Source organism: Drosophila rhopaloa, unplaced genomic scaffold (genome assembly GCF_018152115.1).
Source record: "Drosophila rhopaloa isolate 14029-0021.01 unplaced genomic scaffold, ASM1815211v1 contig_163, whole genome shotgun sequence".
Classification (NCBI taxonomy): domain Eukaryota; kingdom Metazoa; phylum Arthropoda; class Insecta; order Diptera; family Drosophilidae; genus Drosophila; species Drosophila rhopaloa.
This window is the reverse complement of record NW_025335043.1, coordinates 10653525-10677434: the sequence shown is the minus strand read 5'-3', so window position 1 is coordinate 10677434 and position 23910 is coordinate 10653525. Positions and strand designations below refer to the sequence as shown.

The following is a 23910-nucleotide window of genomic DNA, read 5'->3' as shown; positions in this document are numbered from 1 at the left end:
GGCAAGCAACATTGGGCACACGAGGCTACAGGCCATAAATACAGGTAGTCCCTTACTGAATAGCTTCGTAAACGATGCCAACTGAGGGGTTGGAAATGGATGTAGAATCGGAGTTGGAGTCCTAAGTGAATTGCCATACACTGCACACCCACGACTTTATGACAATGGGCCTCTCTTCATAGCAATTGTATTGTGCATAGTTTTGCCAAAGTCCTGAGCACTTGGCTCCCGAATTTCCCTTGGTTGGAAAAACCCTTTTGATTTATGACATGTGCGTTTTAAGCTTTATTTTTTTAGACCACATATGCCTTTTGATGGTGGTACATACAGTTCCCTCTTCTTTTAATTGGCACAAGCAAAATTGTTGCATACCATAGTTTCGAGTGTGAGGTTGAGAAAGTTAGATTTAAGTTGTGGCTAGTGTTTTCTGCAAACTGTTTGTTTATTGTAATGTTTCTAAATAATATTGATTTCATTTTATTATTTTGATTTACTTTTGTTTTTAATTAATTGTTGTATGATTTAATTCCATTTTCAAAAAGAATTTATCTTAATTATTTATTTTGTATCTTAATTTTTAAAAAACAAATAATAAGAATTTGAATACCGTGCTCTAAAATTGTAATTTGATTTTTTAATACGTCCAACAAATATATTGATTTAAAACAAAAAAAATAAGTCATGATTAAAAGTCCATTAATTGCGAAAAAAATATACCTTTGTTAAAAAAAACACTTTCAACTCAATCTAAGCTGACATATCTCTTACATTTCCATACAATAACAACAAGTAGAAAGCCCGGATGAAACACTTTTGCCTGACAAATCGCATGTTAATTTTTGTGAAAATGCAAAAAATACGTGCAACACACAAGGATACAAGGAGCGGCAAGCACGTGAAGATGCAACTGCAGAGGAGCCGAGAGGACTCGACTAGGCTCGAAACAGGAAAACCAGAGGGTTGATGGCATCGTGCAGAAATGTTGGCCCAAACGAGAGCCACAAATTGCGGCAGAATGCATTTTTCAAAAGACAAAACGAGAGAGAGGTGGATGCAATCTCGAGTGGTTATCTCCGAGGCCCTCTGGACCTGTGGGACATGGACATGGGGACCAAAGTCAACATCAAAGTTCACGCCGACAAAGCGTCGAGTGTAAATGTTTAATGAGCGAGGCGCGCGGGGAATGTAGTTTGCTAAAAAGGAGTAAAGGATCACGACTCCTTCAAGCCCGGGCGCAAGCCAATTAAAACAAAAGCCAAAAAACAAATGCACTTCAAGCGGGGAAAAGCTGGGTGGAAAGCGCGTTTGACAGTGTCAAAGGATCTGGGGAGCGAGAGCCTACCACGTGGAGTGTTTGGCAACATTGTTGGACCTACCAGGACCTTCCCCACCCAACCCCTCCTTCTTTTTTTTCCCCCTCCGCAGCACGCACTCCAAGCAACAGTTCTTCTTTGAAGTCAAAAGGATTTCTTTTTTCCCAGGCTGCAGCGAAAGTCGGAGGCACAGTAAATTAGCTACACTTCACTCGACTGTTTAGCCCCAGGGAAAGGGGTAAAGGCATTTCCCCATGACAGCTGCTGCTTTCTGAAGTATTGGACGGTAGGCTAATCAAGGTGCTAAATTAATTGGGGTAGAAAGGGACTCGAACTGCGGATTGAGCTGGAACAAAATAAAAAGTATTTAAATCAAGGGGAGAAGTTGGTGTTGGTTATTCTGATTTTTGGAATAATAGAGGAGTTTAAAATCAAAAATCACTATTGTTTTGAAATCACCTGAAAATGTGTCTAAAGAGTGCAATAGTATAATCTTAGACTCCCTTATTAGTGATTTGAAAAGCTAATGATTATAATCATTTTTGGTATTCATATAAATTGAGTTTCAAAATAGAGAAATCGACAGGAATCCATCTTGACTTTAAAATTGTACAATAAAAGGTATTCTAAAATGAAAATATCAAATAAAAATGTTAGGGAATTGAATGGAGAATTAAATTTATTTATTTTACATTAACAAAAATACTATTTTAAGAAGAAAACCAAATAATCTTTCTTCGCAAAAATCGGAAACTTTCAATATTGCAAACGAACATGTTTTGAAAATGATTGAGGATAAATCAGTATAAAGCTTTTAGCCACAAAAAATTCTCTTCATGCACTGCACCATCCCATTTATAAGCCCGATCCAAGGACTGTATTTTCCTCGCAATTTTCCTCGCTTTTAATTATGCTTAGCTGACAGCGCAAACTACAATGGTAGTGATAGAAAGAGGAGCATGAAATGGAGCAGGGGCGGCAGGACAAAGGGGGGGATTAGGTTGAGGAGGGGCTTTAGGCCCACTGGCGCCCGGCGATATGTGACAGCCATTTAATTTGATTTATGGCAAGTGAATAGCCTTGATTAGGACGCGTTCGCTACAATGAAAGCCTGCGGGGCAGGATGTGTGTTTGCTGTGGGTGTGCATGTGTGGATGAATTTAACTCAATTTCACATAAATCAAAAATGTAGCCAACCCAAAACCCGCTCCCGAATCCGAATCCTCCGCGTCCTGGCCATCCTTCCCCTCATCCCCTCATTCATTCATTCATTTCCCCCGTGTACACCTTGGCGCTAATCGCATTTCAATTGTTGAAACGAATTGCGAATTGAATGAAGTGTTGAAATTTCAGCAGCCAAGCTCATAAGTGCACTGGGAAAAAGTTATTAAAGCTATTATTTAAATCAGCTTAGAAATCAGATCATAAACAATTGTTAGAGCCTAAAAAAATATAAGCTTAAAAAAGACTATCACACTGTTAGTGTATAAAACTGAAAGCAACACCTACGTTTTGTAAATATAAGTTAACAAATAAAATAAAATGTGTAATTCGATAGAAAGCTATTATATTATATATTGACTTAATTTATTATATTAAATACTTTTCGCTAGTTTCCATTTTTTTTACTTTTAATTTACACATTTTTTATGTACTTTGGATTGCCTTGGCTAATTTAAAAACACAGAGTAGGTAACTAGTTTGTTTTAAAATAACTATTTTAAATTTGGATAGGAAAATATAAATAATATATTAATTAATGTGTACACTTTAAAGAACTGTGAACTTAAACATTGTGTAACATTAATAGTAAATGGCTACTCAATTTTATTTTTAAGGAATTTTTCTATATATGTAGTATTCGGTAAACATTATTATTCAAGAGACTGTGTAATTAGATCCCAAGCAAATTTGGATACCTTTTTTTAAGTGCATGATATAGATTTCCCCTATGAGCGAACAAGTTCATAAAAGTAAATCCAAAGCAGGCAACAATAAGCGAATTTAGGTGTCAAACAGCAGGTGGCAATGGCAGCCAACGGAAGTGCCTGACGTCCTTCGATTGCGGACAGGGGGTCGGATTTGGGTTTGGGTTTGGGGTTCGGTTTCTGGGTTCCGGGATAGAGGGATACCGGGATACCGGGCTCCCGGGGTCTTTGGGGACTGCTCGGTATCGCCAGAGACAGATGATATCTTAAACACACACACACTCAGACAATCACACATGACTACCCAGCCAAATGTTATCAGAAAACCAGCAACAAGCAAAAAAAAACCAAACTGTTGTACAATTTTTGACATGGGTTACACCAAACAAAGGGCCACAAACTTGGGGCGAGGCTTTAGATGCGTATATATAAACCTATATATATATATATATATCAAACCTTCTTTTGATATCATTTGGGCAGTGCCTGTGTATTGGCAAACCGCAAGAACATCAACTGATGGCAGATAAATTAAATTTTGCGGTTCTAAATGGGCAATCAATGAGGCGTTCCACAGGAGATTTCGTTGCGAAACTCCGCTTTCACTCCGAAAACTATGTGGAAATAAAATTTAAAAATTGAACAAACACGAGTCAATAACTTGACCTCCGACAAAAGGATAGTAAGATAGGGCAAAATGGGGAGAAAAGTAAGGAATCCGAAAAGTTGTTAGTGAAACTTTCAGCAACGACATCAAATATTGACTCAAGCCGAAGGGAAACTCCTTTCCCACTTTCCCCCACTTTCCCCCATTTCCCCCTCAACAACTCAAGTGGGTGTTGTTGTGTACAGTTGACACCTGGAATCCCCCTTCTTTGACTCCGTTTATTGGTATTTATTCGGCAGCCGGAATGCCTAATCAAACAGTCGAAAGGTACTTGAAGGGCTGCTCAAGCACACAACATACAACTAATATTGAACGCGATTCAACGTCTGCAAAGGGAAATCCTTAAAGCCTGCAGGATTGTATTTGAATAAAATGGAGAACTAGAAAGGGTTAAGATGCTTTGCGATTTTGTGCAGTTTCCAGTTTCGAAACATTTCAATGAATAAATATATTTAAGTGTATTTCTCTATTGATGAGGAACTTAATTTATTGACATTTTATTTGGGTTCCAACATCTTGGGAAATTCACTCAGATAAGACTGCGAGTTATAATTTCCTCGATGAGGGATATAAATATAGCGCTATCTAGAGTATAGTTTGTATAGAATTTAAACCAGAAATAAAACAACTTTGTCTTTTTATTTTATATGCATAATTGCTTCCAAACAATCAAGTATTATAAAAATAAAAGGTTATGGGCTAGGTAAAAACAGTTCAAATTAAACAGACCTTATATAAGCCGGCTACATTATTAAATATTATTTTTAATGGGATGGAAATATTGTATAAAATTTTACTGAGGGTAATAAATTTGGATTATTTATTTCACTTCTATTCTATTCTATTTTCCCATCTTTAAATATCCCCATTCTTGTCTAGACTCAACAGTTGACCAGTTAATACGAGTGGGTCAATGGCTTAACAGTCCAACGCCAAATAAAAACGGGTCCAAGGGCCTAGACCAACTTGAATGAATGAGGCAAAAGCCAATTGAATTCCATACAATTTCTATATCAAAAGGATGCCATATTTTTTGTAGCTCAATCGGACATCGCTAGAGGGAAATATTTATTAATTAACCATTATCGTTGGCTGACTGCTGACTGGTGATTCCGCTTCTGGTGCTGATGCGTCGATGATAAATGGATGTCTGAAGTGCAATTTGCATGGGAGTTGAACAAAAAACGGGTGGAAAAGGGGCAGGGAAAAGTGGGGGGGGAGGAGGAGCTGTATGCGGAGGAAATCAGCGGCGGCCATTGATGCCATTGAGATGTGGACACAAAACAGCCGGACGGAGGGACTTCCGGACGTGATGGCAGCCTGTCCGTTGATGAGCATCATTATGCCAAAGGACATGATGCTTGTCCTGCGGATCAGGCTCCCCAAGAGTTGACAATTATGACAGACGCAGGCATTGGACATTCGTTGCTGCCGCTGGAATTAACGCCATTTTAATTGAATTTTAATATTTCACACACGACTCAACAGCCGGAAGTGGAAGTCCGCAGTTGGGCTGCCCTGCCCTGTTGAAGGGCTTTGAAAATCGCCCAAAAACCGCAAGTAAAACGTGAAGAGTAGGCGGAATGGTTTATGGTTTATGGCCATCGACCATAAAGGATGGCCTGTGGATCTGGCGCTGACTGACCAATGAAATAGCCATTATGGAAATCTGTTGCCAAGTTTGGTCACATAATGGATAATGATCCATTTAATTCAGCAGAACTTAAATCTCGCCAGGGAAGCATCCAAATAAGGCTGAATGAATACCAAATAAAACCTATATTCATTTTTAATATTCTGTTTAATATATGTTATTTAATTGAAAAAATTTTAACGCTGAAACTGGAAAATGTCGTTATCTGGAAACAAAAAGTGATTTTTTTTGAGTGTAATAAAAAAACAATTATAAAACTTCTCATTCAACTTTTGGATATATTTATTTCTCATACTTTTAACTTTGTTTTATATCAATCATGACAATCATCAAAAACAAAAAAGCTTGACACTTTTGCGTCATTTATTAGATATTAGATAACTTATCTATCGGTATAAAAATATCGATAATTACCGTTTCGGGTCTAGTGAAATTCTATAATTCTATAAATCTATTATTAAAAAAATTAATTAACTCCCTGTTAAAATTTTATAGTTTAATGGTTTACTGATTTTGTATTTAAGGGAATGTCCTAATTAATCAATTTAAACTTATTGCTTCACAACACTTACAATGTAAAAACTATCGATAGACTGCACATGCATCTCTAATACTTTTCGGTTTGACAACTTCGCAGTGTCTGGTTTTTATTCACAATTATTCTATATTGGTAAATGGCAGCTCGTATTAAATACACCAATAAGATGGTGAGCTTACTGAACACAAATCAAACATTTGCTAATAGAACTTATTTCAGATTAAAACGCGTAGGAAGCGATTAATTCAGGCCAAACTGAGGAAGAAACCATTAACTTCTTTTGATCGCAAGCTTCTAGAATTGGAGCGCAGTATAAACAGATTGACTAGAGAAGTTGGGGACTACAAAAGGCAGTACAGGGAGAACAATAAAGTCATCATTAGGACCTCGGACATCGGATTACCATTCAATCTGAATCTGAATATCAAGCAAAGAGTTGAATCCATCGCCGTTCAGCTTTTGGTAGACGGTCAAGCGCCAATTCTGGTTTTCACTTCCCAATCCTCAAAATCAACTCTCCCAGGGAATCATGGATAATAATAAAAATAAAGCAGCAAAAATATTCATATTTGTGCTGAACTTATGTAAAATAAAAAGAAAAAAATCCCATTAAAAATGGGAGCTGAGACACAAATGTATTTCAAAATGTACAAGAAATTGTATCTCATAAAATTCACATTCAATTTTTTTTTAATGCAAAAAAAGGTAAAAAGAATAATAAATTTAAAGACTTATGAAACTTTATAACGATTGTATCAATTGTATTGATATTGGTTATATTTATAAATGTCTTATAGATATACAAAAAAATTAAAAGGTGCTTTTGTAAAGCTAAAATTAATAGATAAAATTAAAATATAAATAGAACTAGATAAGAAACCAAAACATTATAAATTAAAATACAAAAAGGCTTTTGTACCGATATTCAAGAAATGTAGTCTATTTTTCATTTGCAATTGCACAGTTCAGAAGTTCAACACCAAAACGCAGTATATGGCCACCAGGATGTGACGCGAAAACCTGATCAAATATTTTGTCAGGACCAACAATTTCCTGAAGGGACACCAGTGTCCAAATATTAAATGCCATTGTGACAAACGCCGCCAACTGGCTATGAAACAGTCAACTATTGATGATGATGAGGAGATGAGGACGTGGTGGCCCAGTCCACCGGGAACCATCCGAATAGTCGCCGTTTGCAATCAGTGAGAGGGGCTGTGACAAACGCAGTTGGCAATTTCTTCGTGTAACATGCAAATTTCAACGATTTTCAATCACAACTTCGCTCTCACTGCCGTTTTCTCTCTGTGACATTTGGGCAGTGCTGGCACCTTGGATACATTTCGATCAGAGGAATTTAAACATAAAATTTTTTTTAAAAAAGTAAAAAAAACGAGCTTTTTTATCACTACAATTACATTAATAGTCCTATCCTATTATATTACAATAAATGAGTATTTAATCAAACTTCTCTCATAAAACATTATTATCATGTCCTTTAACCTAATTTTATTCAAATTCAAAATTAAATCTCAACTAGTATCACTTTTTTATCGTAAATAAATCAAGAGTCATATAAAATTAAGAAATAACCCAAAAAAAAAAAAATTACTAAAATGGTTTCGTAATTTTTTGATAAATTACATATTTGAAAGCTTAAAAATCCAGCCAGGTTTTCCCATCACCTCTATAAAAAATACAGGTTTTATTTCGATTATTTCTGGTGTTGCAAAGTTTTTGTTTGGCATTTTTGGAATACATCCCTGCTAAAAGTCACGCAACACTGGTCTCTGCTTTGCACGGACACACAGTGCGTATGAGCAATGGAAAAGTAATTAAATTTAACAGGCAGAATCGAAAACTCTACAGAGTCCTGTATCCTCTGTCCTAGCCCCCATTCTCTGTCGATTTCCCGGCTAGTTAGAGTCTAACAAAATAAAAACAAAAAAATATTGGGAAAACTGTCATTATTAACGCATTGCACGCGGCAATGACAGCTGTTGCAGCCCCTAAAAGGACGAAAAGGAGGCGGGTAGGTGCCATGTTGACACTTTGCCGAGACCAAATGACATTTATTGAAATTTCATCATTAAGAGCCGAAGTGGAGAGGCCATTCCCCCGAACTGTTTGTGAATTTTGCTGCCCGTCGAACTTATTTAAATTCGAATTGCGACACGTGCGGGGGACTACGAGTAGATTGTCATATCACCATCAGGTTATCAAAGAAGCAGCATTCACACAAAAAAAAAAAAAAACGGCTTGACAACCCTTGCCGTTTGGAAATCACTTTTTTTTCGGCATCACAAACAACAATTCAGTGAACTGAAAAATATCCCCAAGGAGCTGGGCCAACATTTTCCACATTTTTGCATAATTCTCTAGAAAAAGTTTTCAAGTTATGCGTTAGGTGACAGAAATCGTCATCATCCCTCTTATCGAAAAATGATATGTGAGTTTATAATTCGAATGTAATATGCTTTAGGCAAATTGATGAAGACGAGGGTTGGGCTCGCTATCGATGTAATGCGAAAATAATATTTCGATTGTGAAGGCTAAAGTTAAGGAACAGAAATTTATGAATACGAAAAGCGTGAAGAAAATAAATGGGATGTTCAATCCAGAAACCCAATTTTAAATGTAGTATGCTTGCATTTGATGGGTTCACTGAATGCTTTCAAGTTGTGTCATAGAAAATAAATATTTTGCTTTGAAGGTAAACATAAATAGATGTAAACTTAAAATTTTAAAAGGTTACCCAGTACCAATTTTCAATTGACACGCAAATTAAAGAATGTACAATACAGTAGTTGATGGGAGAAATTTATTTATATTATTTATTATATTCATTAAATTTATAATGTGTATAAAGGACGCATTTTGGGATTGTCTGATTTTTTTTACGATTATTTAACATTATTTTTAAAATTTTAGTAAATTGAAAATGCAATTATTAATTTTTTATTTTAAAAAAGAAGAGACGCTTTTAAAAATCATATACAGCTATTTGTGCGCCTTTAACTTATGTAACCTATATAAAAATTCATCGATTAATAGAAGCCATCAATTCTTCAAAGGCAAAGGAAAACAAATATGACGAATAGAAGTGATTGCGAAGCGCCAATAAAAATGGAATTACAATCAATTGCCCGCGCCCCTGACTTCGCCACTTAACCGCCGAGCAGCACCCCGTCCTCCCGCCCGGAAATCCCCCGGACCACATCAAAAAGCCACCCCTGCGAACATTCCCTTGGAAGGATGCGGCCACATCCTCGTTCTTGGGATTTGTCCAGCCTGGGGGCTCGTCGGCCGGTGTCTAATCAAAAATGCAATGTTTGGCTTGGTTAAGCGGAAATCGGTAGATTGCGTTCGCACAGTTTTCGCTTGTTGATATTAACACATTCCTCCCACTTCTACTTCTACTCCCATTTCCCAACCCACCCCCAGATTTATGGGCGGGGCAAGGATCGGGGGCGGAGGTGGGTTAATGAAACGTCACAGATGATGACGACGTTGGCATAAGATTTCAATGATATGTCAAAACTGAGTGATGCTGATGATGGATGGGTGGTCATAATACAGTATCCTTCGGCCTTGGTGCACTCTAAAAAATTACCTTTAAAATAAAAAAAAACAATTTTATAAGATAGAATAACTGTTAATGTATTCACAGGCAGAATATTTCCAATATCTTAGCTTTTAAAATACATAATTTCATAATATGTTGTAAAAGCCACGGATATTATCCCAATTTTAACAATTTATGTTCACCTGAATTTTAAGCAAAATGTAGAGATTTTTTAATATTTATGGAAATAATTGTCATACGAAATTTTAATCATTTTATTATGGCCTTTTTTGAAGTTTGGGTTAAGGTTAAGTAATTATTTAAGACCTAATACAAATCTCTGAATACGAAAATACTAAAGATTCACAAACATTTTTTTAGCATTTATGTATAGTTTATATGAATAAGTAAATAACAATTGTTAGGTTAAACTAATAAAGGATTAAACTTGAACTTATGACTTATTTTATTAAATTTTAATTTAGACCAAATATTTTCATTTTATATATTTATATCCTTTATATTTTTTTGAGTGTTTGCGTCCACATGCTCCTTTCTTTTGCCTTCTCCCTTTTGCGACTCATACATCACACGCCTCTACGCATAAATTTACGAAATTTGGACCAACTTGAGCCGCATTTACATGGGATTTTCACGGCGCGGAAAATGGAGAGAGGGTGGGCAGAAAGTGGTGGCTTAGATGGACCTTCGACCGTGGGTGGTGGGTGGTTTTCGCAGGCGGATGGTAAACGCCATAAGAAGACAAACAAACACAGCATCCGCTTGGTGGCAATTTCCGTTTTGTCACTTAACGCACATCAAATGCAATTTTGCTGGGCAAATAGCATAATCAACCCAAAAAGTGGTAGGAGCATAATGCCCAAAAACTTGCAGGCAGTCAGGTGGCATTTTATCGCACCAAAATGCTTTCAATTTGTGTTTCTATTTTCCGCTTACTCTTTTTATTTATATTTTGCGCCTTCCATATTGAAATTTGATTTGTCGCTGGCAAAGTGCAGCGGGAATATACATTTTTGTGATGGATATTTGAGCAAAACTTGCCCGAAGTGTCGACAATTGAATTTGTGCTGCTTGTGCAATTTGCGAAATTTGATGTGGCACCATTAGACACATCAACGTCGGCTCCTTTTTAAGGGAGCGGGGGATCGGGGGATCGGGGGAACGGATGCGAAACCATAATTTTTAATGGCATTTTTATATGGAGCGAAAGTGATTTTATTTAGATGGCGTCAACACGATGCCGCCAGGAGTGAAGACATCACATTGAATTTAGAGCCAAGAAACTTAAAAGGGGGAGAAAATGGGGTCTCAGGTGAGTTATTAAATGAAAAACAAATTACTTAAATTAAGTTTGTGTATGCATATAACTTGACAGGCAGATTTAACCAAACTTCAAATTAAAATGATGAATAAGTATAAGCCTTAAGAAATAAAAATTCCTGTACAAAACTTAGCTCATAAAAATTAAACACTAATGTTTGTATATCAATTTTAATTTGCCAGTGACACTATGATGAAACTTAATTTAAAATAAACTAATAACTTTCATTAGATGTGCACTTATTGTCAAAACTTTAATAGCACTATAATTTACAATTTTAATAATTGTTTTCAAGTTTATTTGTATATCGTTCAGATTTTTTGTTAAAGCTAAGAATATTTAATTTTCTTTCAGAAAATTTTTAACAATGTTTGTGTTTTAAATAATTTTTCTCTTCCCTTGTAACATAAACTATAAAATAATATAAAAACCGATCTTTCAAAGGAACTGCAATCCCTCACACTGCAATTTCTACATTTATAACTAAAATAGTTTTGAATCCGTGAATTTAATTTGTAGGCCCAATCAAAGGGGAACCTTTCTTTAACCTCACGTGTTCATTCAATTTTCATTTTCCCCCCTGGCAAAACTGAAACCGGAAAGGCCAAACTGGAAAATGGGGCCAGGGAAAAGCAAAAGCAAAGGCTGAATCTGAATCTGTAGCTGAAGCCAGGCAAAGGCTAAAAAGTAAACGCCTTTGGTTAGTGGAAAGTGAAAGAGCAGCGTAAACAAATACAAATCCGACTGCCGCCGACTCGGGAGCAACTTACATCTGCTGATAAAGAAAGCAGCAGGCATCCTATGTGAAAAGTGCAGTTTATAAATCGTGGAGTGGGTGCTTTCGGATGGGTGGTGCAAATGGGGAGGACGTCTTTTAATGAAAGATGGCAACAACAACATGGACGATAAAAGGTTGTCATTAAAATTGCAGCGGTTGCTGCTGGTTGCTTCATTAGAGATGGCGCCTTTTCTTTGTTGTGGTGCAGAAAAGTCGGAAGTTGAGTTGGGTGGTTCGTATTTGAAACTAGGTTGTCGTTTTGGGTAAATACTGTCGAGAATCGAGATGAACGCCACAGAGTCATTGAATCAAGATGAAAGTGGAATTTGTAATGGAAAAAACAAAACAGAAGGGCAATTTCTACAAAAGATTAAAAGAAAAGTAGAGGAAAAAACTTGTTAAAAATACAAGTTGATTTTAAAATCCAGCGCACGAGTGGCCAGACCAATAGAAATAGGTTATGTTATGAAAAGCACCCAGATGGGTGAAAAAATGTAGGATGCCAGTTGCCAGATCGTTGAAAATTGTTTATGGTTGGCAGTTAAAAAATATAAAAATTACTATACTTATATTTAAAAATTTGCCATTAACAAATTATAGATATATATTTCTTAATTTTAAAAATTGTCTTGTCAATCAAAATATATATAAAAAAATGTGCAGGCAAATGGAGAATAAGAAAATTCCCATTCAGAGGATAAATGGAAGAATCTTTTAAAAACCTTTCTATTTTGATTTCTTAATTACCTTCCAATGATGTGATTTATTTTTCTTGATTAACAGCATTTAAACTAGAACAAGCGCTTGGGGGACTCCTGCGCCTCGCTTTTCCCGTCCACGGGACGAGCCAATTCGATCGAGTTGATCCTGATCATGGTGTGCGGGGATCGCTGGAAGTTGATCCGCATGTACTGCTTCCTGCGCTTCTTCCGGAAGTGGGTCTTCGTGTGGCTGAGGGTCTTCTCCACCACGGTGGCCTTCACGACGACGAGGCCGGGTTCCAGGATGGGCCTGCCCACCAGCGTGAAGTCCCGGGCGCCGGCCAGCAGGACCTTGTCCAGACTGATCTCATCGCCCGTCGTTGGGGGCCAGTATCCTTCGACCAGGACAATATCGCCGGGAGTGACTTTGAATTGCTTGCCGCACAGGTGAACCACTGCGAATAGTCGTCCCTGCTCGGATTTGGCCACCTGTCGGTTGATTCGCTCGCAGATCTCCAGGCCCTCCTTCTGGTGATCCTTGGCTATGGCGGATATATCCACCGATTCCGCGGCGGGTTTGTTTTGCTGCTTAAAAGCCGGTGAAATGCTCAGCGAACGCATGGCACCTGCAAAAAGTGCGAAGTTTGAGACCTTGTTATGTCACATTGTTTACATGGTCTTTTACCATATTACCACTCACCTGCTAATGCTGAACTGCGATTGGGCACCTGCCGCAGCACCTGACGCACAGTTTGCGCTAAAAATGACATCGTTTTGAACGGTTTTTAACTCAAAATGCACATAAATAAATCTGATTTTTTTGGACAAGCGCAGGGCAGTGTTTTAAACGACATAAAAAAATGATCTAACGCGTAGCCAATCAGCTGTTTTAACATCGGCAAGTTAACATCTCTGTTATATGCAGTTTGAGCTTTTTATTCTAGCTATTTTTTCAGAGGTGGCATCACTATCAGGTGTATAACAGAAATCTCTTTCAATTAAATTTATATCGCACAAAAAATCTAAAGGAAAAACAGACTTCTAACGGATCCACTCATATGTACCAACGCCTCATAAAAAATAAATCTTAATAACTATCAAAATATTTTAAAACTCAAGGCATTTATTTGGATAATATACAACATACTTAGCTACTTTTAGCTAGCTTTATTTCAAAACGGCCATCACTGACAGCATGTGCTGCCTGATCAAGTGCTGTGAAATGCCCTCGATCTGAGTCACTTTCCAACACTTCTCTCAAAAGCAGGCCCGGCGTTTTTGCTGTCCGAATTTCGTGCTTTGCCTAGCAACTTATTTTAGCTCCATAAACAACTTGTGAGTCGCTGGAAGAAACAGAAAAGATTAAAACTTATAGAAGGTGATATATTTCAGAAGTACAAAATGACCGAGACCGAGAAAATCGAGGTACGCGACGTGACGCGCATCGAGCGCATTGGCGCCCACTCGCACATTCGCGGATTGGGACTGGACGACGTTCTGGAGGCGCGTCTGGTCTCCCAGGGAATGGTGGGTCAGAAGGATGCCCGCAGAGCCGCCGGAGTGGTGGTGCAGATGGTGCGCGACGGCAAGATTGCCGGCAGATGCATCCTTCTAGCCGGAGAACCAAGTACCGGCAAAACGGCCATCGCCGTGGGAATGGCCCAAGCTCTGGGCACAGAAACCCCATTTACCAGTATGTCTGGATCGGAGATCTACTCCCTCGAGATGAGCAAAACCGAGGCTCTGTCACAGGCTCTGCGCAAGAGCATTGGCGTTCGCATCAAGGAGGAAACCGAGATCATCGAGGGCGAGGTGGTGGAGATCCAAATCGAACGCCCAGCCACGGGAACTGGACAGAAGGTGGGCAAGGTCACCCTGAAGACCACCGAGATGGAAACCAATTACGATCTGGGCAACAAGATCATCGAGTGCTTCATGAAGGAGAAAATCCAGGCGGGCGATGTGATCACCATCGACAAGGCTTCCGGAAAGGTGAACAAATTGGGACGCAGCTTCACCAGAGCCAGGGATTATGATGCCACTGGTGCCCAGACCAGATTCGTCCAGTGCCCCGAGGGGGAGCTGCAGAAGCGCAAGGAAGTGGTGCACACTGTCACGCTGCACGAGATCGATGTGATCAATAGTCGCACCCATGGATTCCTAGCTCTGTTCTCCGGCGACACTGGTGAAATCAAGCAGGAGGTACGCGATCAAATCAACAACAAAGTTCTCGAATGGCGTGAGGAGGGCAAGGCCGAGATAAATCCGGGAGTGCTCTTCATAGACGAGGTCCACATGCTGGATATTGAGTGCTTCTCCTTCCTGAATCGCGCCTTGGAATCGGACATGGCTCCGGTGGTGGTGATGGCCACCAATCGCGGCATCACTCGCATCAGGGGCACCAACTACCGCAGTCCCCACGGCATTCCCATTGATCTGCTCGATCGCATGATCATCATACGCACAGTGGCGTATCTTGAGAAGGAGGTCAAGGAGATCCTGAAGATCCGCTGCGAGGAGGAAGACTGCATCATGCACCCGGATGCTCTGACCATTCTGACGCGCATCGCCACGGACACGAGCCTCCGCTATGCCATTCAATTGATTACCACGGCCAATTTGGTTTGCCGTCGTCGCAAAGCCACCGAAGTCAATACCGAGGATGTGAAGAAGGTCTACACGCTGTTCCTGGACGAGAATCGTTCCAGCAAGATTCTGAAGGAGTACCAGGACGACTACATGTTCAGCGAGATCACCGAGGAGCTGGAGCAGGATCCTGTTTCTGGTGGCGGTGCCAAGCGTCGTGTGGAGGCCGGCGGCGGAGATGCCCAGCCCATGGAGCACTAGAGCCTGCAGATTAGTTTTCCAGCAACCTCCCAGTACATTCTCATGACTATTTTATCATCAATAAATAAGTTTCCTTGTATCTACGATTAATTTAGATGCCTTTGATTGCGGTGTTTCACCAGGATTGTGAATAATAAAACATTAGCATACAAGTTTCTTAAAATATCTGATAAGGGGTGAACAAAATATTAATTTATGAATGCTGAAGGGTGTAAAAGCAAACCCGATTGGCTTACTTTAATAATTCAAGAAAATCTGGTCGGTCTAAATTACAAAAGAAACATAAGAATTAAAGACTATTTAGGCCAGGTAAAATTTGCATAACATTTATATTAAAGCTACATATTTACATTTTATATAAACATTTCCTAATTATCAATTCCGGAAAATATTTGTTAGAATGCCTAATTGAATCACATTAAATCGATAATTATTTTACAATTAATTCAATCTCATAGTCCTTAGTTTGATCAACGTTTTTAAAAGTAATTATATCATTATTATCTCAACTTAGCTTTGTTTCAAAAATAAATCATTAGTAATGTCCAAAAAACTTTACCATTTGCCCCATTTAATTTCCATGCCCAATAAATGCTTGCCTTGTAATTAAAAATAATTCCATTGCATTTATTTCGCATTTTCGTCACTGTAATTTGCACTTAGCTTGAGCATATCAAAATATATCTTTGCATCATCTTTGTATTTGTATAAAACTGTCTTTACGGCTTAGTTAAGTCTCGAATGCTCCCTTTTCCATTACAAGAAATCGTTTACAGAAGTGGTTTGATTTTCATAGACACGGTCTTGTCTTGCTAAAGTCTTGTGTGATCTGTCTAGTTTCTAGTTGAACTAAACGGCTTTTAACACTTAAACAATTTAAAGTTCCATAATATATATAAGACTGACAATGTGTTTTTATTTGGGTAAGATAAGCTAAATATCTTATCGCCGAAAAAAACACACTGCATACTTGGGGATGACTCCTCCTTGACTAGGCAGACGATATATATATGTATAAAATTGCTTTTCAATAGCTAGTTAACAAATCTCTAATTACAGTGGCATGTTATTTGGTAAAACTCCGTATTTGGTTAGTAAAAATAATTCGATTCTTTGATTAATACCAATCCTAAACAATTCTCAAGGTGAAACTAAAATTTTGAATACTTGCTGCCAGTTATTTTCTCTCCCATTTCCCTTTCCTACTACTCAGACTTTTTGTCTTCGGGTTTCTTCTCCTCTGTAACTTTTTCCGTGCTCTTGTTTTCTAACTTTTCAACCTCGCCCGCTTCCTTTCGGGAACTGATCCGGAAAAAGTAATGATAGGTGTGATAGAAGATGGCCCAGAGGATCAGGTAAATGAATCCGTAGTAGCTAACCGCTCCGTAAACCACGATCCATCGCTCCCATTTCAGGAAAACAAATGCCGTCAGACACCAGCCCATGTAAACTATGTTATACGATTTCAGAGTAATGAAGTATAGCAGCTTGTAGATGTCAGAGTTGTTGAGGATGTGGCCCCACTTGGGCAGAACGACTTTGGTGTAGAAACGTGTTATCTAAAAATGGGGAAGAACAGATTATTTGATTGGAAATATTAATACCATAACATACTACTTAAAAGCTCAACTGTTTTCCCTTTGTTTTGTCATTCTTTTTGGTTCAGATAATCTGTTTTGCTTACTGTTTTTATGGCCCCGTTTATAACCCATTTATACTAACAAATAATTAGTTCCTAAAAGTTTTATGAAGGCATTTGTGTACGAAATTGCTTAAAAAAGTCGTTAAGAATTGTTATAAACACTTAACCATTTCTGACCCGCACTTAGTGAGATTTTCTGTTTCTGGTAAAATGTTCCCTATATTTAGGAGATCGTTTCCACATTTTATTTTACTATTTACTATACTATTTATTCTATACTATCCATTTATATATGGTAATATATTTTGAACTTTAGATAAATCCCCCCACTCACCTGTTTCTCGGTGCTTACGACCATGTATTCCATAAGGAAGGTCATATAATAGCCACTATGATATCCGTGCCAGATAGCCAGGAAACCCAAAGCCGCGCCATAGCTGATCGTTCGATTGTTAAGGAACTTGAGTCGCTTGTAGATGTACTGTCCCACCCATTGATTTGTGTTTACATTGAAGCTGTGTACGTAGTGCTCCATGGTGTTCCCAGTCTCCAGGAGCATTAGCTTTACATTGCTGCAGCCCGACCAATCTGGTTGTCCATTCTTGTCCTCGCCTTTGTAGGTTAATCCGATGCAGATGAGGGCTCCCTCGGTGAGCAGCCAGCAGGATATGTATTTGTATAGACTGAATTTGGCCCAGAAGCCTAAGAAATAAATCCTCTTAATGAACGAAACCTCTGCAAACTCCGGGGTAAGGAAGTACGAATCGGGGAAATATCTCAATCCCACTTGACACACGATCAGGTAGAAGGCGCCAGCTCCAAAGCGACGAACGCCAGCCTCCAAGCTCCCTTCGTGCTGGCGGAACTGACCATTAATAAAAGACTGGTATCGGCTAAAGGGAAACTGGGGTCCCACCAAAAATCCACTGGGAAAATAAGCAAAAGCCAAGAGTTCCAGCAGCGAAGGTGTTTCCTTCAATGCAGTTTCCTTCTGGTCTTTAGACAATTCCGTTTCGTTTTTCAGTCCATCAGTTATATCAAAACCATAGCCAATCATTCGGAGTACCAAAATGCAATGGGGCATCGTCCACAGAATATCGTACTCATTGCTGGAGGTGAAGTAGTAACCCAGCAGCAGATAACTCATATGGAATACGAAGTTTAGGGTCAGAAATATTTGTGCTTTTTTCCGCAGGACGAGTACGAGGAAATAGGTGGTCAGGATGGCCACCAGGGAGTGATATGTGTTGTAACCGTAGTTGAAGTAACATAATCCAGCGCCACATCCGGCAAAGAACATGTGATGCACGTTCTTATCGGCAATAATGGCAATAAATTTTAGATAAAATGCTGCCAAGGGATAACCTGAAAGAAATAAATTGTGACCACGGTTAAAACTTTAATTTAAATTTGATATTTTGTTATTTTAAAATAAAAATAAAATACATTTTAAAATTGGTTAAAGCTATTATTTAAAATTCCATTTTTAAATAATCTATTACGGAAGGCCTCAAACAAGGCTTAACAAGTTCCCATTCCTAAATATATTTTCTATCGTAATTAATTAATAAGGGAAGCAAATTCGATATGCCAACAGACAGACAAACGGAGACTCGTAGACTCGCCTGTGTCGGAAATGTGCTCTCTGCAAAAATGCAAACCAAGATTTTAACACAGATTTTTAAAGAATTAAACCATAATATGCCACTTTATAATCGAATGTCTGTAAGAAAAGTTATGGGCTTGGATGTACTCGTTTTTGGTGACTTTTCAGCAAAGCCATTTTTGGAAAATTTGGAAAGGGGTTAGCTCATAAAAATGACGGAAAATCGGCCCAAAATTACAAACCATGATGAGTATACAGATTTTTAGAGAATTAAGCCACAATCATTTAGAAATATGCCACATTGAAATCGGACGTCTGTAAGAAAAGTTATGGGCTTAGAAGTGCTGGTTTTTGGTCACTTTTCAGCAAAGCCATTTTTCGAAAATTTGGAAAGGGGTTAGCTCATAAAAATGACGGAAAATCGGCCCAAAATTACAAACCATGATGAGTATACAGATTTTTAGAGAATTAAACCACAATCATTTAGAAATATGCCACATTGAAATCGGACGTCTGTAAGAAAAGTTATGGGCTTAGAAGTGCTGGTTTTTGGTCACTTTTCAGCAAAGCCATTTTTCGAAAATTTGGAAAGGGGTTAGCTCATAAAAATGGCGAAAAATCGACCCAAAAATACAAACCAAGATGAAGATACAGATTTTCAGAGAATTAAGCTACAATCATTTAGAGGTATGCCACTTTATAATCGGATGTCTGTAAGAAAAGTTATGGACTTAGAAGACCTCGTTTTTGGGTACTTTTCGGCAAAGCCATTTTTAGAAAATTTGGAAAGGCCGAATGGGCAGCTACATTATGTCGTTTGATTTTTATAAAAGTAAAAGAGAAAGCCTTAGAAATGACTACAATTCGGAGTGTATGGGCGGACATGGCTAGATTGACTAGCCTTTTGATGCTGATCAAGAATATATGAAAGTAAAGGTGCCCTTCACTGCGTTGCAAAGTTTTGAAGAACACTCTTCAACACTTTAAAAATTGCGTAGGTATAAACACTTGCGCATATAATCTATATATACTTTATAATTTTAATGATCTACATTCAGAAATGTACAAAACTTATGAGTTTTTGTGTGGGTATTTTTATTAACTCAATCTCAATTTTTGGTCAGACTACTCTAAAAAGGAATAAGGTAAAATTTTGCATTTGAATATGTTTTTTAATTTTTTATTAAGGTTTTTTAAAGAGTTTTTGAACCAAAAATTTGACTTTTGTTTGGAATTTAGTTGAAATAAGACTGCCCCCAAAACTCCGTCAAAAACTAAGGGATTTAATGACTTACCGGAAACAATGGTTAGAAGCAATCGAAGTGCCTCCACGGGAACCCCAACTCCCGACGCAATTCCATCCATTAGGCCCTTGTGGGGCAAGATTTCCGTAAATTCCGTCATGCTAAATCTGAAAAAAAGAGTTGCAGTGCTTATCAGTAACTTTACTCGCGTGTTTAAATGGTTCAATGTCCTTATCACTCAGTAATTGTTGTTATTGTTATTGTCCCATATTACGCAAACTGATTGTTTTTTTATCATCATGGGGTCAGAGGAGAGGAGGGGGGAAGATTAATCAAAGAAGAAGAGCAGAAACAACAACAACAATTGAGTGCACTTGGTCAGGGTCAATGAAAATTGAAACACAAAGGTCGAATTATCTCGTCGAACCACTGAATTCAATGATGACGCACTTGCCACCGCGCGGATTTAAATATTTTATGCTTATTGATTTCACGGTCAGGTCATAAAAATGAATGAGAAATACAAACGAAAGCGGCAAGCTAAATTGTTGGCCAAAATTACCTAAAGTTACTAAACACTGGAGCAGTGTGACTGTGGGCGGGAAGATAGAAATTACCTAATCCTAACAGTAATAATCACGCGGGTTAACCCTTAGAAGGTGGGTGGGAGCATAATTATTTTTTAAGCATTTTGAATATTTATAAATAAAAAACTCTAAGACTACTGCACAAATAATGCGGTTATTACTCCTTGTAGCACCAGCAAATTGGAAAGGATAAAGAAAGATATAAAAACACTCTTAAAGTATTAAGAATTTTGCAATACAGTATAATACTGTTATTAGAGATAAATAGTAAATTTTATTAGGTCTTTGACATATAATGCTACCTTGAACCAATTACTATAATTTTTAATTTCTTTGTTTCACTATTTGATTAAATAAATTATACTGCATTGAACGAAATGTAATGATCAGCAATGGGTTAAACATATACGTTAAGAACGAGAAAATATGCGGGAAATTTTTGATGGTCAGACTTGGTCACACTGCACGACAACCAACAATTGCATTAGATTTTAAAAATAATAATTCATTTAATCTAAGCATTAGTCAGCTGGATTCCAAAATTGCGACGAGGGGTCAAGGGTCAATGCACAGTCAGCCACTAAGGTTGAACCCAGAAACGAAAATCCCAACAGCTGTTCTGCCGCTGGGTGAGATTCCATGTTTACGTTTACGTGTCACTTGAATGGGACTCTTTAATTTCCGGAATTTGAACTAATTTGCATCATATGTTATAACTTGTAGCAATCCGAATGCCAAACTGGCACACACGGGAAGCAGTATGCGCCGCAACAACTACCCATATCAGCCCCTGAGCAACCACCCGTCTGGATCTAATCCTCAACCTGCAAGCCACGATTCCCTGGAAGCGGAAAACGAACAGGCCGCGGAGGAGCTGAAACAAAAAATCGGAGCCCTCAAATCCCTCACCATCGATATCGGGAATGAGGTGCGGTACCAGGACAAGCTACTCCGCGGAATAGACGACGATATGGATCGAACAAGTGGCTTCCTGGGCAACACGATGACCAGGGTGGTACGATTGGCCAAACAGGGCGGTGGTGCCCGTCAGATGTTCTACATGTTTCTTTTTGTCCTCGTCGTCTTCTTCATCCTCTGGCTGACCCTAAAGTTCAAGTAGTTGTTGCTAATTTTTATTAAATATACCCACAAATTTGTATTGTGTAGTCTAGGGAGAGAAACTTTAAATATATTTGGAAAAAGCACTCAGTGGCTTACTTTTGGGCCTTATAAGAAATAATTTGAGTTTGGAAACTCACTTTAGACCAAGACCACTAGGTTCAAATACTATGATAAAAAAATACTAGTTTTTTAAATCAAATTAAATTCTTAAAAATGTTACAAAGATTTAAATAACTTTGCAACTTACTTGGAATCATTTCTGAATAACCTGTTAATCATACTAACTGCAGATTCATATTCGTATTTTAATTTTCAATCAAATTAGTTGAGATACAAATTTAAATTTGTAAGATAAATCTTCAAATAATTTCAATTAAAAAAAAATATATTATTAATCAAATCGCTTCTATCCGTTTTTGCAATCTAAGAGATACAATTTTGACATACCATTATCATTAGTTAACAAAAAAAATTTTTTTTCATACACTTTTTACTTACATTTTTTATTAATTAGAGAGTGATAATTTGCTCAAAGTACAAAAAGACACACACATACAAATTAAGGTAGAGAGGGTGGGTTACAGTATGGACTTACAGCTAAATATGATTATGATTATTGGACTTTCAGTATTCATTTTCACGTAATTTGATCGAATTTAAATTAATTTGAAATTGGAACTAATTCCTTTTCCACTTTGAGGGACTATTGCTTTTGGATAACACAACTCTAAGAACTTAAATCGACAAAAATATTCACAAGATTGGGGAAAGCGAAAACCGGAACATTCCTATGCGCCGCTATTTGGACTAGCCTATGCGTGGAAGGTCTTCATCTTTTTGGTGCGTCTGCTAAAATCGGGCTGGTCGAGGTCATCGTCGTCGGCCTCCTCGCTGCCTAATTCCTCCTCACTGAGAAATTCGGTATAGTGATCAGCATTTGGACTTTCCATCGCTCGAACTGCAGAGTACATAAACGTATTTTAATGGAAGGTTCATTTTTAAATCTTAAGTATATTTGGTTTTACTTTGCTGATCTAATATGATATTTTGCTTCTTGATCTCGTCGATATCCTTCTGGTTATCACTGATCTTCCGCCTCATCGTCTGTATGCACTCAGTGGTCTTCTTAAGAATTTGGGCTCGACTCGCCTGTAAAAAAATATTATTTTTTTTTACAATATTATAATTTAACAGTTGTGTTTAATTTTGTTTAGGAATATTTAAAGAAACGCTTTTGTAAGGGAACATTTCTGACTCTTAAAAGACAATTTCGGAATAATATATCGGAATTTAAAACTTATTTTTATTTACTACAAAAACCCTTGAAAGAAAGGTTGTCAACTAACAAAGTTGCAAAAATAATATTTGAGTTAATGATAATGCTTTTTTTACAACCACTGTGCAGCACATGACCATGCTCTTCATTACCTTCTCGCCCTTGAGAGTGGGCACCGCCTCCCGCAGGTTGGTGAAGCTCTCCTTTATGTGATCCCGCCGCCTTCTTTCCAAGGCGTTATGATGCGCCCGCTTTTCGGCCTTGAGGTAATCATAAGAAATATATGAATTATAAAGTAAAAACAGTTGAGTCCAGAATATCAATGGGGTTTGAAAGCTGTGGTAAAATTTTACGTATTTTCCTATAAAGTTAAAGTTCAGGAACCAGCAACCAGGAAGTTTATATATAATACAACATTTTCAGGTATTCAAGATTGTTTTTGTTTAAAACATACTTTTATTTATTTTTATCATTTACTTTATCGCTTAAAATTGTTAAAGAGTTCTTTTAAAGTGTTTTTAAACTATTATTGTTAAGCTTTTTAAAACATGAATGTGAAACCTATTATTGTGAACACGGCTGTATGTAATCACGATTTCGTAACAACAACAACATGTGCGTTCTGTTTATCAACAAAATGGAAATGTGCGCAGTCGCTTTTTGTTTATTTGAGACTAAATGATAGTCACCTGGGTGAAATTTGCAGTACTCGTGTGTCGCGAGGATCCCAAACCATTATCCGAATCCCCATCGTCCTATAAAAATCAGGTATTTGGTATTATAATCCGTGTAAAAGCACGCGTACACTTTTTTTTTGATTTGCTTACGTCACTCTCGATATCAATATCACGGTCGTCGTCGCTCATACTCATTTTGTTGTTTCACTTTTTTGCTGGGTTTTCGCGCAATTAATTATTTATTTTTGGAGAGTGTACTATTTATTGTGATTGTTTGTTTATGATTATTGTAATTAAATCTGTTGTTGTCTGTTCACGTTTTAAGCCAGAGACTGCCCCTATTCGGCTAGCCAATAAATACCCGGCTTTTATAATGCACTAAAAAAAACCCGCCAATCGCCGTCATTTTTCAAAATTTTGATT

At 37.7% G+C, this 23910-nt stretch overlaps 6 protein-coding genes across 10 annotated transcripts; 3 read left to right on the top strand and 3 right to left on the bottom strand.

The window, feature by feature from the left end:
- The first annotated feature begins 6185 nt into the window (after positions 1–6185).
- Positions 6186–6637, top strand: LOC108047700. Its single transcript, XM_017127995.2, has 2 exons — positions 6186–6269; positions 6320–6637. The coding sequence occupies exons 1-2, from the start codon at positions 6237–6239 to the stop codon at positions 6635–6637; spliced, it is 351 nt and encodes a 116-aa protein (XP_016983484.2). The 5' UTR covers positions 6186–6236.
- Positions 6638–12476: 5839 nt separating this feature from the next.
- On the bottom strand, positions 12477–13337 carry LOC108047704 (39S ribosomal protein L21, mitochondrial). The gene is made up of 2 exons (XM_017127999.2): positions 13187–13337; positions 12477–13112 (listed from the first exon to the last, which is right to left on the bottom strand). Exons 1-2 carry the CDS (start codon positions 13254–13256, stop codon positions 12577–12579), a joined length of 606 nt encoding a protein of 201 aa, XP_016983488.1. The 5' UTR covers positions 13257–13337; the 3' UTR covers positions 12477–12576.
- Positions 13338–13730: 393 nt separating this feature from the next.
- Positions 13731–15496, top strand: LOC108047716 (ruvB-like helicase 2). The gene is made up of 2 exons (XM_017128016.2): positions 13731–13821; positions 13879–15496. Exon 2 carries the CDS (start codon positions 13888–13890, stop codon positions 15331–15333), a length of 1446 nt encoding a protein of 481 aa, XP_016983505.2. The 5' UTR covers positions 13731–13821; positions 13879–13887; the 3' UTR covers positions 15334–15496.
- A 442-nt stretch (positions 15497–15938) lies between these two features.
- On the bottom strand, positions 15939–20411 carry LOC108047714 (lysophospholipid acyltransferase 5). Of its 5 annotated transcripts, none has more exons than XM_017128015.2 (4): positions 20388–20411; positions 19877–19992; positions 17310–18340; positions 15939–16892 (listed from the first exon to the last, which is right to left on the bottom strand). In XM_017128015.2, the coding sequence occupies exons 2-4, from the start codon at positions 19983–19985 to the stop codon at positions 16539–16541; spliced, it is 1494 nt and encodes a 497-aa protein (XP_016983504.1). In that variant the 5' UTR covers positions 19986–19992; positions 20388–20411; the 3' UTR covers positions 15939–16538. The 5 variants fall into 5 exon arrangements, with proteins under 5 accessions (XP_016983504.1, XP_016983502.1, XP_016983501.1 ...); XM_017128013.2 differs by having other exon boundaries at positions 20350–20407; XM_017128012.2 differs by having other exon boundaries at positions 20253–20406.
- A 445-nt stretch (positions 20412–20856) lies between these two features.
- On the top strand, positions 20857–21617 carry LOC108047705 (BET1 homolog). The gene is made up of 2 exons (XM_017128000.2): positions 20857–21041; positions 21136–21617. The coding sequence occupies exon 2, from the start codon at positions 21173–21175 to the stop codon at positions 21530–21532; it is 360 nt and encodes a 119-aa protein (XP_016983489.2). The 5' UTR covers positions 20857–21041; positions 21136–21172; the 3' UTR covers positions 21533–21617.
- Positions 21618–22016: 399 nt separating this feature from the next.
- LOC108047701 (protein max) lies at positions 22017–23830 on the bottom strand. Its single transcript, XM_044457871.1, has 5 exons — positions 23638–23830; positions 23500–23565; positions 22963–23070; positions 22560–22683; positions 22017–22492 (listed from the first exon to the last, which is right to left on the bottom strand). Exons 1-5 carry the CDS (start codon positions 23680–23682, stop codon positions 22347–22349), a joined length of 489 nt encoding a protein of 162 aa, XP_044313806.1. The 5' UTR covers positions 23683–23830; the 3' UTR covers positions 22017–22346.
- Positions 23831–23910: the final 80 nt, after the last annotated feature.

Coding starts and splice junctions, on each gene's coding strand:
- LOC108047700 (XM_017127995.2), top strand. CDS start 6,237: ATGGCAGCTCGTATTAAATACACCAATAAGATG. Junction 6,270..6,319: donor TTAAATACACCAATAAGATG/GTGAGCTTACTG, acceptor AACTTATTTCAG/ATTAAAACGCGTAGGAAGCG.
- LOC108047705 (XM_017128000.2), top strand. CDS start 21,173: ATGCGCCGCAACAACTACCCATATCAGCCCCTGAGCAACCACCCGTCT.
- LOC108047701 (XM_044457871.1), bottom strand. CDS start 23,682: ATGAGTATGAGCGACGACGACCGTGATATTGATATCGAGAGTGAC. Junction 22,684..22,962: donor CCACTCTCAAGGGCGAGAAG/GTAATGAAGAGC, acceptor ATTTTTTTACAG/GCGAGTCGAGCCCAAATTCT. Junction 22,493..22,559: donor TATCATATTAGATCAGCAAA/GTAAAACCAAAT, acceptor TGTACTCTGCAG/TTCGAGCGATGGAAAGTCCA.
- LOC108047716 (XM_017128016.2), top strand. CDS start 13,888: ATGACCGAGACCGAGAAAATCGAGGTACGCGACGTGACGCGCATCGAG.
- LOC108047714 (XM_017128015.2), bottom strand. CDS start 19,985: ATGACGGAATTTACGGAAATCTTGCCCCACAAGGGCCTAATGGATGGA. Junction 18,341..19,876: donor GCTTCTAACCATTGTTTCCG/GTAAGTCATTAA, acceptor TATTTCTTTCAG/GTTATCCCTTGGCAGCATTT. Junction 16,893..17,309: donor TCGTAAGCACCGAGAAACAG/GTGAGTGGGGGG, acceptor CCCCATTTTTAG/ATAACACGTTTCTACACCAA.
- LOC108047704 (XM_017127999.2), bottom strand. CDS start 13,256: ATGTCATTTTTAGCGCAAACTGTGCGTCAGGTGCTGCGGCAGGTGCCC. Junction 13,113..13,186: donor TCGCAGTTCAGCATTAGCAG/GTGAGTGGTAAT, acceptor CACTTTTTGCAG/GTGCCATGCGTTCGCTGAGC.